This window comes from Lipotes vexillifer, unplaced genomic scaffold, assembly GCF_000442215.2.
Source record: "Lipotes vexillifer unplaced genomic scaffold, Lipotes_vexillifer_v1.1 scaffold139, whole genome shotgun sequence".
NCBI classification, from domain to species: domain Eukaryota; kingdom Metazoa; phylum Chordata; class Mammalia; order Artiodactyla; family Lipotidae; genus Lipotes; species Lipotes vexillifer.
In genome coordinates, this window is record NW_006793370.1 from 898,329 (window position 1) to 915,881 (window position 17,553).

The 17,553-nt window shown below is 37.4% G+C and overlaps 1 protein-coding gene across 1 annotated transcript in view; it reads right to left on the reverse strand.

Moving 5' to 3' along the window:
- The window catches only part of USH2A (usherin), a 773,469-nt gene that overhangs the window by 246,037 nt on the left and 509,879 nt on the right, over positions 1-17,553 (reverse strand). Inside the window, exons 42-43 of the mRNA XM_007466317.1 lie at positions 16,466-16,588; positions 6,078-6,241 (exon numbers count right to left, since the gene is read on the reverse strand). Coding sequence (XP_007466379.1) covers positions 6,078-6,241; positions 16,466-16,588 — 287 coding nt within the window. The remainder of the gene's footprint in view (positions 1-6,077; positions 6,242-16,465; positions 16,589-17,553) is intronic.

Below are 17,553 nucleotides of genomic sequence, written 5' to 3' on the forward strand. Positions count from 1 at the left end.
AAAATCAAAAGAATAATAGTGTTTCACGACACGTGAAAATCAAATCTCAGTGCCCATAAGAGTTATCTATTGCTGTTTTTATGCCACAATGGCAAAGCTGAGTAGTTACAACAGAGAATGTATATTGCCTGCGAAACCTAAAGTATTTACTCTCTGGGCCTTTACAAAAAAGCTTGTGGCCCTGATCTAGAGCAATTACAGTAAACCATTCCATTTAATAGGTCTCCTAATTGATTTGTCTAGGATTGAATTCTTCGGCAGGCTTAGTGGGTGGTAACTTTGTTCCAATATAGAAACTTGGAAGGACCCTATTAAGGCTATTTTATAATAGAAGTGTTTTTCATGCTCACAGATTCTCAAATTAGAGTCCAGTTCCCCAGGTTCTCTGTGTCATCAACTAAGCACTTCTTGGAAAACTTGAACTTATCACAACTACTTCTTAAGAAAATTTTTCCTCTGCCTGAGGGTAAAACTGCTCACATGAAGAAGTGGGTAGAGTCTCTTGAGCTATGATCCAAGCCAGGCTCCTTATTTTTCCCAGCAAAATATCAGATGCCTTCTATCTAGTTTATGCAACTAAAACAAATACCTGCATTTTGGAACCCACCCTGCCCCCAGCTCCTTTAGCCTCTCATTGTGTTCCAGCTCCTTTCAATCAATAACCTTCCAGAGAAAACTGTATTTAAAGGAAATGTATATGAAATGTGTTAATTATTCATCATTCTATATTTGGCCATGGAAACAGGACAGATTATTCCTGCTCTTAAAGTGAACTGATATGGGCAAACAGGGACAGAGTTAGTTAGCTAATCTACTGTAACCAAGAAGCCCTTAAATAAAGTGACTTAAATACAATAAATGTTAACCTGTAACTCACACAATAGCTTCAAAGAAAGTGAATCAGATTGTGCTCTGTGTGGTCATTCAAGAACCCAGGTTCTTTCTCTTATGTGGCTTTGGATCTCTTAGGGTGTTGGCCATGCCTGCAGAGTTGAAACTGAGAACACTGCAGCATCCACAGTCTAGTCCAGGGAGAGGCTGAAGAGAGAACAGATAGGCATGTACCTAGTGTTTTGTGGTTATGACCCCAAAAGACTCATATTTCTTTTCACATTCTATTGGCAGAAACACAGTCACATGGCCACAACTAACTGCAAAGGAGGCTAGTAAAGGCAGTCTAGATTGGTGGACATGCGGCACCACCACTAAAAGAAAAAGGGGAGTTAGCAGTGGTTAGTAGTTCCACCTTCTACCCAAGTCAGGTAATTATAAAGTGAGATTTCGTCTTTATCCATCTTCAGCTTACCGTAGACATGCTTTTACCTGAATGCTTTGCAAAATTATGTCCCAATTTTTTTTAGAAAAGGCTTCACTAATTACCTATAATGGAAAAGAATCTGAAAAAGAATCTATCTATCTATTTATGTATCTATCTATCTGAATCACTTTGCTGTACACCTGAAACTAATACAACATTGTAAATCGACTATACATCTATATAAAGTAGTTTGTTTTGAAAAAAAAAAAAAGACTCTAAATGCTTAACATAAAACAAAACAAAACCCAAAGCAAGCAAACAAAAGAAATGGCTCCCCAAGTTTTTTGGTAAAATGCTGTTGAAAGCACTGTAAACATTTTAGAGAGAGAACAATACTTTATACCAATACTAAATGATTACTAAGTGCTAAACATATACTATTTCATCTTTATCATCATATTTTAAGGCAGTTATTATTATTATCTCCGTATTCTGAATTAGGAGACTAGGATATAGTGAAGTTAAGTGGCTTGTTTTAGGTCATAGTGCTAGAAAATACTGCAACTGGGAGTCAAACATAAGTTTCCCTGATTCCAAAGCCTATTTTAAAAATTATCCCTTCATATGGCTTCACAGAGTTTTGCCACTTTTCTAGTTAGGAGAATTTAAAACACTGAGATAGATGGAATCACCAACAAGAGAGTTAGAGGGTGAAAAATACCCAGGAAGAACTCTGAGAAAGTCTTTGGGGGGGGCGGGTGGGATGAACTGGGGGATTGGGATTGACATATACACACTAATACGTATAAAACAGATAACTGATAAGAACCTGCTGTATAAAAAAATAAATTAAAATTAAGAAAAATAAGTACTAGGGATACAACATACACCATGACGATGATAGTTTAATATATAGGAAAATTGTTATATATGCTGTATAATATATAGGAGAATTGTTAAGAGAGCAGGTCCTAAAAGTTCTCATCCTGAGGAAAAAAATTTACTTTTTATTATATTTATATGAGATGATGGATGAGAACTAAACTTATTGTGGTAGTCATTTTATAATATATGTAAATCAAACCATCATGCTGTATACCTTAAACTTATTCAGTGGTGTATGTCAATTATTTCTCAATAAAACTGTAAAAACTTAAAAAAAAAAGTTTTTAGGGGATGAGAACAAGAGTAGCTGGTGACACAGGAAGGAGCATTTGAGTAAGGAGGGGCCATTTATGGACCCACTACCACAGAGAAACAGAATAGGATGGCACTAATGAGAGAGCATTGGATTGGGTCATTATGAGAATGATTTCAAGATGACCAAATCAGTAGGATGCAAGGGAAGAACGCCAGATTACAGAAGGTGCACAAGTGAACAGGCAGAAAGCCAGTGGAAAAGGCGCATCCAGTCTATTTTCTTTGGTAGCTGGAGCGACGGGAGGGGAAGCAGAGGGACAAGGTGAGCCAATGATGGTGGGTGCTTTCAAAAGAGGCGAGATTTGGAATGATGTATATGTACTGCCGCCTGAACAAGCTAAGTTCCGACAAGTCAAAAATTCTTCTAGCTACAAAATCTAGCGGTTTCTGGTTAAGAGAGCAAGATGAGGCAGATGCTTTTTTATGTGATTTAATTTTATGTGGATTTAAATTTTATGTGGATTTAAATTGTTTTAATGGTGATGTCTTCATACTTTACAAATTTTCTGGAGAGTTCAGTGAGATATTATAATACAGGAGTTACGTCATTAGTCTTTGTAGTACCAGGGCCCAGGACAAAAAAGTCAGAAAAAAATGTTCCTGGAAGGAAAAAGGAAAGGAAAGGAAAGGAAAGGGAGGGAGGAAAGTAGAAGAGGAAAAGAGAAAGAGGAAAGATGGAAGAAAAAGAGGAAGGGGAGAGACGGATAAGGAGGATGTGATACAGGATGTGAACGTCTGAAGGTCGGGGGGAGCTCTTGACAGATGGTCAAGTGGACAGCCCTTGGATGATTTTTTCCATTTCCTCTTTTTCAGTTCCTTCCTCTCTCACCACCTCCAGTGTTTTCTTGCTCTTTTCCGGCTGTCAATGACCTCGTTAGCGAGGAGACCTCAGAAGCGGCACTGCCTTTCTACCCCCTTCCCTCGTGGGCATTTTTCACCATTTATTTTAGAGTGAGCAGTCAAAATGGGAAGGATCTCACTAAATCACTCTTGACAAAGCACTAATAACCATTAAGGCCAAATGCAGGAGAAACAGTCGAAAATGGGATGCTCGAGCTCGAAGCCTGAGTGTGAGAAGTGCTACTGACTAACTGTAATTTGTGGTAAGTTATTAAGTGCCAGTTTCTAACTCCTAGGGCTGCATAAACAATTTAAGTGAAGGTATTTTTGTATCTTTTCTTATGGAAGTGGGATTTTCCCCCCACTAATATCATTTACCTTCATGGTATTTCACTTAGGTTGAACTATTATCTTTTATTATGGAAAGCAGGGATAAGAACCTCATGTCTATATAGGGACCAGGAAGATAGGAGGGTGCATGCAGCCTGTATTAAGGGGAAACCAGTGCCAGCTGCTTATTTTCCCTTCAGCAATGTGGGAACAGTTTCATCCAATCATTGGGTTTTTCAGATCAATCCAAAATCATCATCTTTATGTGAAATCTTCTAATTGTTAAATGTCAGCAAAATTTTTTTTTTTTCAAATGTAGCTGGCAAAACAATGCATGGAGCATGGGAGTAAATATGGTCCATGTGCTGCCAGTTTGTAATATTTGCCATAAAAATGAACTGAACAGATGCAGGGATGCTTTCTCCTCACATGATATCAACACAGAGATGCAAACATTTAAAATGGGTGCTTCTAAAACTTTAATACCTATCTCTGTTAATCTGTGATTGGTAAACCTTTACCAGAGATATTCTGCTATCCAAATGGTGTGCCCATGTGGAGGGTCACAGTCAAGAAAGAATATGTTTTAAAAAATATATTTTATGGTTTTTAATAAGCAAATATTCATAAGCTTATTCATGACTTTCAACCTATAGTTTTGTGCCTTTTAGCGTGTTAGACAAGGTCCAATTTTATCCTACAAATCAAGAAAACAATTGAAATTAAACTTGCAAAAGAGAGGTGGCCCTTTCACAGCGGAGTGACTACTTAATTTACTTAGGATAGCAGGTTGCAGGAAGGAAGAAAATGATAATGCAACACACTTTCACAGAGCTGACCCTCTTCTGAGAGTTAACCTTTGTGCTCACAAATAGTTATCTGAAAAATTTCTAAGGTATGAATGGAAATAACAGCAGATTGCATTACCTACATCCTGAAGGTCAGAGGTTCAGCTTACCAAGGTAATGAAACTTCAGTGAGCTGCTTCAGATCTATTAGGTTTGTCAGTTTTTATAAGCACACTTACTTCAGGCATGCAATTATAACATAAAGGACCTATACTGGTGATAATTCAGCCGCCGGATCTTAACAGAAGTATTCAAATGTCAGATGCGGGGGAGGGCGTCCACCTTTCTAAGTAGGTTTTTAAGATGAATCAGGTATTGAGGGTGAAATAGAAAGAGGGAGATAAGTGAAAATATATTATACATAAAAATCCATCTCCAGATAAAAACTTTGTACTTTTTCCCAGAGGTGTCTCAGAAGGTAATCATAACCATCAATTAACTTATGTTCTTCCATGTAAATGGTTTAAGAGATCCCAGTAGAGGTGACACGGATCATTAGAAATCTGCAACCTTAGAAAAACCCTAGAGCGATAGTCTTTTGGTAAAAATGGCTTATTTAGTGGCAATGCAGATCGACATAACCAGTACTAATTTTAATTTACAATTAATGTCACTTAACACTGGCTTTAATCAACAACTGATATAACATATCAGGGCAAATTCACTCAAGGTGTTCCAAATGAAATAGGAAGCACTTCTCGTCTTAAGTGATAACAAAATCAAAATCAGAAGGTTATGATTGCCCAAGCTGGAGTCATTTTACATCTTTTTATGTACTAGTAGATGATTATCCTTGTAGATACAGTTTACTTTTACAAAACCAATATTTTCATTGGGGATTTCCAAATCAGATATTTCTCAGTATTTGGTAATAGTCTAGCAAGTTTTGATTCAACTATTTGCCAGATCTCAAGTGATACTTCTAAGAAGGATTACAATGCATAGTTCCATGATACAGTCAGCCTTGTTTTTTTCTGATTGTGATAATGGATCATTACAAATTAACAGATCAGCTGGGAAATGCTACTCTACTGAAATTTCAGTTCTTGTGGTTTCTAAAGTTGCAGGAACAGATTATATCCATATGTGAGCTCTTCTAACTGCCTATAAAGTTGTGTTCTGAATGCGCCCAGGGTGAACCGCAGTGTTATTGAAGCGATAACAGTGATGGTGGCCAGGCTTCCTTTTCCTGTATCAAGCTGGAATTCTGGCTGTTACCAGTGCTGAAGACAATTCACTTGGAAAAAAACCATCATACTTCTGCAATCCTAGTAAATGGATCTTGCTGATAAGTGATGAATTATGAGATGGGGGCAGAGCTCTCTTCAGGAAAGTGCACAATATTATATCGCTATCAAATTAGCATATGGACATTTCTATCACAACTGGTATGACAAAAACTACATTCCCCATCCAAAAGGAATGGAAGGAGGAAGAGAAGGCCCAAGAAGGATGGACAAGTAGGAGAGAGAACTCCCTTTGAGGAAGAATAGCACAGGGAACTTGGCTTTTTGTTTCTGTCATTTTTTAATGTGTCCATTTTAAATTCGTTTTGGTACGAATATGGGAAAGGGAAATAAAGATGTAAGAAGCTGACTTACTTGGTTTAGCCCATCTCACGTCTATGGCCGTGTGGTTGAGAACAATCGCAGTGAGGTTAGCTCCTCTCTCCGGAAGCCCGGCTAACGTGGTCACAGTTGCTTCTTGACTTGGTGTAAAACCCACACTGTTGTGTACAAAGACCTTATACGCATACGTTGTAAACCTAAAAGGTTGTTTTTAAAAAATACATATATAAATTTATCTTTCCGGAAAGCAAACACATTTTCTTTTTCCTCACAAGATACAGATTTTCCCCCATAGGATGCACCATTTTCTCCCCCCAAACATTTTCTTTTTTCTTCCCTGCACAAAAAAAGGTAGCATTATTTTTGTAACTCTCAAGCCTTCACCAGAGTGTTAAGAAAATATGTTATTAGCAATGCTAAGCAAATACTGCAATTTAAAACAAATGTGGTTTATCGTTTTGCACATCTTCATTGTTTTCAGAAGTGCTGAGGATTATAGCTCAATTCAACAAGCAATTACGCGTCTGGTAACCTGCCCGCTTTCTATCTGAATTTGATCCAGTGAGTTTTATGTTCTTCTTTTGGGGAACTCATCCATTTTCAAATATCAGAATCCCTCATCACCATTTTCTTCCTATACTTGTGCTTCCTTCCCATAATCTCATTGGCAGAGAGATAAACCCCTAAATTAAATCCTAAAACTGTGACCAAGTATACAGCATTCTCCCACTGAGGGTTCTGCTATGGTGAGCTGTGTTTTGCCATTGTGAGAACATAGTTACTTGAGTCACTATAGTAGGAACTGAGCACTGCTTTTTGGGAGGCGAAAACTGGACATGGTGACGTCATGGTGATGCCATATATTAAATCAGTGATGGGCTAAAGCCACCGATTCCTCATCCTTTTTGGCTCTTTTGGGCAGAAGACTTATCAGGCTTTCTTTTCTGGGTCAGACTGCCCGGGGAGGAAAATACTATTTACAGACGCAGGCAAGCTTTGACTGGACAACAGCTTAGACTGAGAACTTGCTTAAGCACATTGTACAACACATGACCCTCCCTGTGGGGCATCCAGTCCTCAGGGAAAACACTAGTCTCAGATCATCACCTTCTTTGGGTTTTAATAGATCATCAAGGATGCCTCACATCCAGTGCAGGGCCCAGGGAATTTGCCTCAGTAAGTCACAACTTATTAGTCATGACAACAGAGGGAGGGCGCCGTTTGCAGGACTGTGCTAAATAACTTAGCCAAAATTATGTCAGGAGTTTTACAGCGTTTTGCCACCACCCATGTAGAAGAGGTCTGCTTGCCTTACCTTGTTTCTCACTCATGGCCCAAAGGTATTTTTGCAGGGCTTGGCTTCAGCCACATTGTAGCTATAGGTAAAGAATTAGTGATTTCCTTGAAGGTATTTATTTTCTATTTCCCCCAGATAACTACTAGCAACAGATCTGCTACCTCTCTCTGCTTTACCCTCTCTCCTTGTGTCTTTCTTTCTTTTCTTTTGGTTTTGATGCTATAGTGGGTTGAATTGTGTCCCCGCAAAAGGTATGTTTAAGTCCTAACCCCTAGATTCCTGTGAATGTGACCTTATTTGGAAATAGGTGTAATCAAGTTAGCATGAGTTTACACTGGATATGGGACAGGCCTAAATCCAAAGGACTGATATCTTTATAAAAGAAAGGAGAGGGAAATTTTGTCACAGAGACACAGACACACACAGGGAGAAGCTGTCTGTGAGGAGTTGGGGGCAGAAATTGGCGTTATGCTGCCATAAACCAAGGAACAACTTTGGCCACCAGAAGTTGGAAGAGGCAAGGAATGATTGCTTTCTAGAGGCTTTGGAGGGAACATAGCCCTGACAGTGCTTTGATTCTGGACTTTCAACTTCCAGAGCTGTAAGAGAATACATTTCTGTTGTTTGAAGCCACTCAGTTAGTTTACAACAGCCCTAGGAAACTCATACATATGCTTTCTAGAAAGTGCTAAATAGTCTACATGACAATGACAACTGAAAGATAATAATAACAGTATTTACTGAGTACTTAATATGCGTCAGGAATTTTCTATATGATTAACTCATTCATTCTTCACCATACTATTATAATACCTGCATTGAAAATGAGGAAAATAAGGCCTAAAGAGTTAAACCACTTGTCCAGGTCATTGAACTAGTAAGTGGGAGAGTAAAGACTCCAACCTAGACAGTCTGATTCCAGAGCTTCCTCTTTTAGCCATGATGCTATGCTGCCAGCATCGTAAAGATGGTGATGATGATAAAAATAATAACCAACACAATGGTCAGCTGATCCATCTATAGTCGGATGAGGCCATATCACTGAGGCTTGACCTTTGAGTTATTTTTCTGGCAAAGGGGAGAGATTTTGGCTTACGCATCCAAACAGTCTCGCCAAATTTCCTTTGTGACCACCAGTGTCATTGTGAAGGATGGTGAGTCGGGGTTAAGAGGGTGGCAAGTGTGTGACAGTCAAATGAAACACGGCTAATGGCTCACATGGGAACTGAACCAGTGACCTTGGCTTCATTAGCTCTCTCCCTGAGTAAAATACTTTTAATTGTGTTTTACTTCCCAAAATGGCTTAAAAGAAATTTAGCTAGAGTCTGGGTGCCTAATCTCTCCTGCAATATTTGAATTTTTCTTCCACATATTTACTCTGTGATAAATTTATAACTTTTATGGCTTCAAAGTGATACCATTTTTGTGGTTCTTTATACAAGTGGAATTAAAAACACCGGGCGGCCCTGTAATGTTGAATTGTAAATAAGTTCCGTGGGGCCTTAGTTCTTACTGTGATACTTTAAGCTATTTCATCATAGTTTAGGTATGGTGAAATGATACAATTTATGTCTGCATAGAAGAAATTTAGGCCACATAAATACATGTAACCGGAATGTCCATTTTTAAAGTACAGTTGCCCCTTGGTATCTGCGGGGGGATTGGTTGCAGGACCCCGTGGATACCAAGATTTGAGGATGCTCCAGTCCCTTATATAAAATAGCATAGTATTTGCATATAACCTATGCACATTTTCTGTACTTTAAATCGTCTCTAGATTACTTATAATACCTAATATAATGTAAATGTTATGTAATAGTTGAAGTCACAATGTAAATGCTATGTAAATAGTCGCAGGCAGGTAGCAAATTTAAATTTTACTTTTTGAAAGTTCCTGGAATTTTTTTCCCAAATATTTTTGATTCACAGTTGGTTGACTCAGGGATACAAAATCTGCAGATGCAGAGGGCTGACTGTAATATTAACATTTTAGAGTGAAAGATGACTTTAGAGTTTATCTGCCTTAAATAATGAAATATCTGCTACATTTTACAGATAAGAAACCTGAGACCCAGAGAAGTTAAGGGGCTTTGCCTAAAGTCGCACAGCTAGTTAAGAGGATTAGGTGGGCCTCTAGTTTATTCATTTGTAATATTAAATTCTTTCCACTATTCACTATTATTTTATTGAATCGAGAAATCAGTAGGCATTTCACTTGATGTCATGCATTTGTCTTTTGCATTTTCTTTAATTTTCACCATTGTTAAAATTTTAAGGAATAGGATCTTGAACTCCCTTAAAGGAACTAAAATGTACTGTTTTCATGACATCTGAAACCTAATCTTTGTCAGTAAGTATATATACGTCTGACTACATGGGTCGGTATGTATTTCACCAATTCATGTCAAAAAAGAAAAATATCCGTTTGCTTAACGTATTTTGTTCATTTGCTCTAGTATATTGTTTTTTAGGTAGACTTGGGTGTTGATATCAGATGGGACATTCCATTTAGTTAGTAATAAAATAGTTTTAGTTAAAAATAGTTTAGTTTTAGTTAATAATAAAATAGTTTCCATCAGTTGAAATCATATACTCATGCAAAACATATGTATATCAATCAATATCTTCCCTAAATACTAATTGTGTTGGGTAGATTTTGAAAAATGTACCATTTCAAACCCTGTAAGATATAGTTTTTGAAATCTGCTAAGTGAATGAAAACTTATGTTAAGCCTATGCTGTAACCAGTAAAACCAACTGTTTGAAGGTCCATTTAGGAATACGAGGCTGTTACAATAGTTATTCCCTAGTTGATTTTTTTGAGACCGTTCTCCAGCCCCTCCTTTCATCCACACACAGAAAATGGTAAATTTGTTGTGTAATAGACATGACTCTGGTATTTCTTCCTTGTAAAAGATCATATATATTAAAATCTTATTTATGGAACGAGACTCATTTCAAGGTTCTGTTGTTATTACTCGAATTAGAAAACTAGATTCTGTTCAGATGATATAGTTTTTAATCTGTTTGTTTATTGACTAGATGATTTTATAAATAAATGAATGGCTACTTCAGAGTTCCTAAAGCATTCAGTCTCATAACTTTCAGGTCACATATGATTTGGTTGGCTAGTGCCACGAAAATCTACCTGTCCAATAGAGAAATGATCCTTACTGAAACTTAGAAAGATGTTTTTTTTCCTTACAAATGATATTGCTCTTTTATGTTTGATACACCATTACTTCATTCATTCATTAATTTGTTCATTCATTCAAAAAATATTTATTAGCACTAACAACATGCCAGATACTAAACATAGTGAATGTAATGTCTGTCCTACTTGAGTGTGTGTACGTGTGTATACTTATATACGTATTTACAGATAAATGTTTTTAAATGAGAACCTCTAAAACATATATTCATTTATTCCTTTTTCTTTCCACATACATCAGAGCATCTAATTTAACCTGATCTAGTCAGGAAGTCTTCACAGAGGAGAACATTTGGGCTAGGTATTGATGACAAACAGTAATTTGGCCAGTGGAGACATTAATTTAGCCAGTAAGAAGCATTATTCAGGGCAAAATGTGTGGAAGGCTTGTACTTTGAAAGGGTCTGATGTGTTTTGGGAACCAATAAAACCAATTCTTCAGTGCAGCTACAGAATGCCTCAGGTTATTTTCATCAGAATTAAAAACGTGTCAACTTTATTGATGTCCTAACAGAATCCATGTGTCAATATTGTCACCAATATAAATCATGCTTCCGAAAATGCAGGCTATTCAGTTCCTCCTTCTACTAACTCTTTTTCATATCCACCACAATCCAACACGTGCTTGAGTACAACATTATACACCAGAGGATTTGAGAAACCTCTGATAGCATACTGTTCCTTACACCCTCAAATACTTTTGTGGGAATAAATAAATAGGCAAACAAAAATGCAACACTGTTTCCACTGCTGACATCTGTAATTGTTTAGATTTTCCATTGATGGTGAATACCTTTTCTTTTCCTCACTTATTTGTTGCTGAAAGATTTTTTTTTCCTAAAAATGCTGCTGAAAAGTTTTGCGTTTGGAAATTGAAGAGTAAAGATGATGACTCACCGTTGAAAGTTCTTATGATACTTTTTAGATTGTGAGTGAAAGTTGCAGCTGTCTATTCCTGTAGCTATCTGTACTAATGCTACCAGAATGTGGCACCTAAAATAACTCTGCTGTGATTTCTGTCTTTGTTCTACTATATCATCAACATGAAAAAGAAATGCAAACAAATAAACTAGATTTCTTTCTTTCTTTTTTTTTTTTTTGAAGAAAACATTAGGCAATGAAACCTCCTATGAAAAAATGCATCCTCCTAGATTTAGAGGTTCATTTTCTTTTTTGAGGTAAGTTTTCATATGATGACACTTAGAAAAGGACAGCATGAAGTAAATTTAGAGCAATGAAAAAAGAGCACCGTGACTCTCCCATGTTAAATGTGAAACAGATATATTTTTGCTCATTTCGAATTAAGTACTTTGCTAGGAAATGGTACACCAATGTTGACAGAAGTTGGCTTTCATTTCTAGACCCAACTTTTGCTCACATTATGGTTTTAAGCTAGAAAATAACAGGCTCTACCTCACATTGGTGGTCATGGAAGAAAGGCCTTCCTTCTAACTCACCCTCCATGTTTATGAAGTTAATTTGTTTACTTAACAGCTACAACTTGAACATGTTTATGCTATAGGAGAACACGTGTCATGGAGCTGACCCGGTCTTTCCCTCTTAGCAAAGCAGAAAATGTTACTTGTGCACATTTAATCTCATTACAAAGAAGGGGAATGAATGTCACACTCTTCTGAATATCATTCCCCAGAAACTATGTCCTCTTTCAGGGTTTGAAACATTTCATTTTTGTAGGTTAAAAAATCAGAATCTATGTCAGTTAGACTCAAACTTAGATTTTATAGTATATTTATCTTAAGCATTTAAACTTGAAAAGAGTCAAGTACAACCGTTCTTTGAAAACCAGATGAAGGTCTATGAATTTTGAATGCTTTCATTTAAAGATGATGCAATTAGAGAATTCTTGAGAACTCATATGAAAGTCTCTTTCCAGACTGTCATTGATAAAGAAATACTTGTAGGAGTTCATAAATAATGGAAAGGAAAAGGAGTGAGAACATGCCTCCTTTCATAAACTCAATGGCAGCTAAGTTATTATAATCTACAAGTCAACATTTTCCTTAAAATTTTCCTACTATTTCTCATAGCTTGTTGTTCCTTTGTCAGATCCAGAACAGAGAGGCGCTCATGCCATCACTGTGTTTGCAGAAGTTTTATCTGATCACCCAGGAACCAAGGCACAGTGAGATCCTGAAAATCCTAAGGGTGGATTGACGCTTAAAATGAAGGTCGCTACCCTTTTGTTAAACCCAGCCTGACTCACCACAGCAGCATCAGATGACAACAGCACATTTTCCAGATTTTCCAATTGATGAAAGCGTCAGGAAACCCAAAGTTATGGTTCCCCTAACAGCCATAACTTGGCCACTTTGCACAGAATGATTAAGGAAGAAAAGTTAGAAACTGACAAGTAGTATAAACCCACAGGTACACTGAGTTTGTGTCTACACAGACAGAGCGAAATTCAATAATTAGGCAACTAGCTGGGTAACTCAGACCAAATCATCCCTTACCTGAGATATTCATAAAAAACAGAAGTATTTTTGTTGAAACTAAATTATCTGGATAATGAGCTCCCTATTTTACTTGGTACATGGAGCTATAAACGAAAAAATGACGACTAGAATGTTCTGAATTTCAGAACATAATAACATTTGAGATGAAAGTGGTGTGTTTTCTATATATTAGAAACATACAGCTAACCAAAAGAGACCGCTTGCCCAAGGAAACTGACTTCAATTTATACTTACTCTAACAAATGTGTTCATAAAGGGATGCCCAGTGAAACTTTAGTTAATTTTACTTTTTATATCAAGAGAAGTACCATTTAAAAAACTGATTCTAGCTGTAGCTATTGGTGAGATCTAGCTGTAGCTATTGGTGAGATCAGATCAAGATGGGCAGAAACCCTTCAATGGTTCCTTTGTTTATGTAGATGTAAGTTATGAAGGAAATAAGAAAGGGCGAGTCTGGGAAGAACAGGAAATTAAATACTTTTCCTAAAGACATCAGAATTCAATGACCATCCTCCCCCGCCCTCCCCGCCAAAAGAAACCCACAAATAGTCAGTCAAACAAATACGTCAGTAAGACAAAATATGTCAAAGAGGAGGCTCATTAAGGGGCTGCAACACAGGTGTGCAGGAAGGTAAGCTGACTGCTCCCATCCTTCCCTCTACAGCAGGGGCAGCAAGCCTGGCTGCCAGAAGTTAAAGTGGGTGCTGACTGCACCTTCCAGACAAGATCGCTTCTTTTGAACAAAAACACTGGCACGGCACATAGCACCCACAGGTGGTCTAATTCCCAGTTTTCTCTCAGATTTGTGAGACAAGTCCCCTTGGGCTGGAAGGACCCCTAGTCTTTTGGACTTACAAAGGGTAGATGTCTAGAAAAAATTTTTTTCATGATATGAAGACTCATGCCATTCACTTTGAATATTAGAAAGAAATGCAGGGACTTCCCTGGCGGTGCAGTGGTAAAGACTCCACGCTTCCAATTCAGGGGCGTGGGTTCGATCCCTGGTCGGGGAACTAAGATCCCACATGCTGCGTGGTGCAGACAAACAATAAAAAATAAAAAAACATAAAGAAATGCATATGTGGGGTTTTTTTGTTTGTTTTTGTTTTGTTTTTTTCACAAGCTGGTTACATGGGACAAAGTGGTTGATCTGAATAGTTGAAAAAAATCTTTGCTAGTGCTAGCAGAAAAAAAAAAATCTCTTGACATTTAGTATTATGAGGCTAGTCAAAAGATCACCTCAGCACATTTTGTTATATGTATACTTCCTTTCTAGAAGCAGATGTCATCAGTATGTTTATGTCAACTTATGTTTCAATCTAATTTGTGGGGATTTAACTTAATTTCATTCCTTACTTCTTCGATTTGGACTTATTAAAAATCCTTACAAGCATCATTAAAAATTCAATAATAAAATTTTGGCCTTGGTCCTAATTCCTTAATAAGTTTTCATTGCTTCTATGAAGAAACAAAATTAACTTTCTGAGACTTATTCTGTTTTTCTGCCAACTACCTCATGGTTAAAAGTTAGATTCAGTAATGTTAGATAGTCAAGTCCTCTTTATTTTGGAAATTGCTATATTTCAGCCACTTAGAGTTCACAGATAGTTACTTTTCCATACGATTTCCCTAGGTAGTGATGGTGTATCTGTAGCTAACTGTGATGATAGTAATTAATACATGTATGAGTGAGTGTGTGTGTGTGTGTGTGTGTGTGTGTGTGTGTGTGTGTGTGAGTATGGTTTTCTCCACTAGACTGTGAGCTCTTTGAGGGCAAGGGCTATGCTATTCATCTTTTGTTCCTTATCACAATGCCTGTCAGCATAGAGTAAACAAAAAGAAATTGCTGAATAAAATGAATTTCTTCAACTGAAGTCATCATTATATAGCAATGCTATATTAAGTAACATCATTATATAGCAATGCTATATTAAGTAACTAATGAATTGAAAACAGTGGAGAGGAGTCTAGGGACCACGATAATTTAGGTTGAACCAAAAGGATATGCTAGTAATTGATCCTTTTTAGCTTACAAAAATGGCAATTTTACATGGTTCATTCTATTGTTTCCTTAGATTTACGTGCGGCCTCTCTTCAAGAACCTCACCGTATCTGTAATGTTTTCCCGCCAGTGCCCTTTCAGATGGACAGGAGAATTTTCCTTAGTTTTACTCATTCCCCAAAGATAAGAACATCACAGTTAATATTCCTAGGGCACAGAGCAATGAATACCCAACCCTTTACACATTACTAAAAGTATTCTTTCATTTAGCATCTATTGGCACACCCAATGTGTGCCAGGCACTACGGTGGGGATTGTGATACAGAAGTGATGAAGACAAGGCCTCGCTCATGGTGGATATGAGAGTAAAACGGGGTGTCCAGAAAAGTAGCCAGGTCAGTACAAAGACAATAGTGATTTGTAAGGGGTGTGCTATGGAAATACATTAAGGTAGCAGCTGATTCAGACCAGGAAGAGGGTGCTCTAGGAAACTCGCAGGCCAAGACTTGAAGGACGGTAGACAGAGGGAAATGGCAGCTATGGGGAGAAGCTGAGGGGTGGGTGTTGCCTATTAGAGGTGCCAAACACAATCCTAACGTGGCCGAAGCGCAGAGGCCCAGCAGAGGAAGAGGGGAGACAAGACCAGATTGTAAACAGAGTTCAGAGTAGAGCTAGTCAGTGTGAGTCTAGAAGCATAACCCACCTGATAGAAAAGTCATTGAGCAATATGTCTTAAAACTTTTCCTAAAATAATACTTGTGATTTTTGGAAATTTGATTACATTGCTTGATTCATGAAGGTCTAGACTTCACTTAATCCCATCCAATCTCCTCATTTTACAGACAACAAAAGTGAAGCCCAGAGAAGTTAAGTGACTCCCCTAAGGCCACAAAGCTAGTCCTCCAGCACAGGAGGAAACCAAACCCACGCCTCCTTACTCTCCCGTGGGGCACTCTTTTCTGGCATTGCCTATTTGCCCATTTCTTGATCTCTTTGAACTCCAGATTGGATCCTTTCGAGTCCCAAGCCTGTTAACTAAATACTTTTTGTGAATAGAATCAATGATTTATAGCAAATTATTTCCTGGAAAAGCAAGCATTCTACAAGTGGCCCAAACGTTCCCCAGTTTTGAACATGTTCAACATTTCCAGATTTCGCCATTACGTGTCTGGCTAGAGCTGTGACAAAGGCAAGAGGCTAAGGCTCAAACACCTACAAACCTGACTTCAAAAGGCTTATTTGAAGTGTGCAGTTAAGATGGCAAATATTAAACATGCTGACTGTTGCAGCTCGATGATTAATGCCACAGATAATAACCAAACATGTTTTATTGCATAACTGGCTCACACAATGAAGACACTCAGATTCTTTGAACTACTCAACATGCCCCAAACTAAATGCCAGCATTTGTTTTTATAGTTTTTGTAATCTCACCTGCTAAGACCCTTATCTTCATAAAACCACTGAGTTCCTGAATAAATATTGTGCCACAGATTTAAATCTTCTGGGGGATTTGATGCAAGTGGTTGCTGGATTTTACATCTCAGAAGCTCATATCTAAAGCAAAAGATAAGCGGAAAGATCAGGATTATCTCAACTAATGTTATTACCAAAATTCAGGTTGTCTCACAATACGAGTGTGTGGGGTGTATGTGTAAACGTAAAGAAAACATCTTAATTTTCTTTTTTTCAGATAATCATTTTTTTTTTGGCACAAGTGTCATCCGTGTAGCTAACTGGAACAATTAGCTACATTCACGTTTTACTACTATCAGTAAAACGATAACATTTATATTTCTTCTATATCAGATGTGCCAACACTTTATTGCCAGTTTCACACAAAATAGAATTCCAAAAAGCTTACAAAGTGAATGATTTCCTAAAACTTCTACCATCAATACTTTATAAACAATGATAATATCATCGACTCCACAGTCTTGCCTAAGTGTCAAGTTGTTATAAAGCCATTTCAGAATCACAGTTCTTTTCTTTCATCTTATCTATATTCCTGACCACATGCTTTACAAGTTTCCAGATAATAATAACATGCCCAAAAATTCTTGTGTTATCTTTAGAATTTTGAGGCATATTTGTGCAAATGTATCATTTAGAACATGCATCAAGCTTGCTTAACATATAATAAAGATATACTTTGAAAATCAAGAGAGGGGCTGTGTAGAGAAGCATTAGAGAACAGCGATTGTTGTTTCGAGGGTTTTTAGTTCCTCACGATATCATGCTATTTTTACCTTGATGATCTTTTTATGGTTCCATATAAGTCAAGATACAGAAGATGAAACTGTATGAAAATTATGAGTGAGGCGGACATAGAGAACAGACCTGTGGTTGCCAAGGGGGAGGGGGTTGGGGGAGGGATGGAGTGGGAGTTTGGGATTAGCAGATGCCAACTATTATATACAAAATGGATGGACAACAAGGTCCTACTGTATAACACAGTGAACTATATTCAATATCCTGTGAGAAACCACAATGGAAAAGAATATAAAAAAGAATGTGTGTAT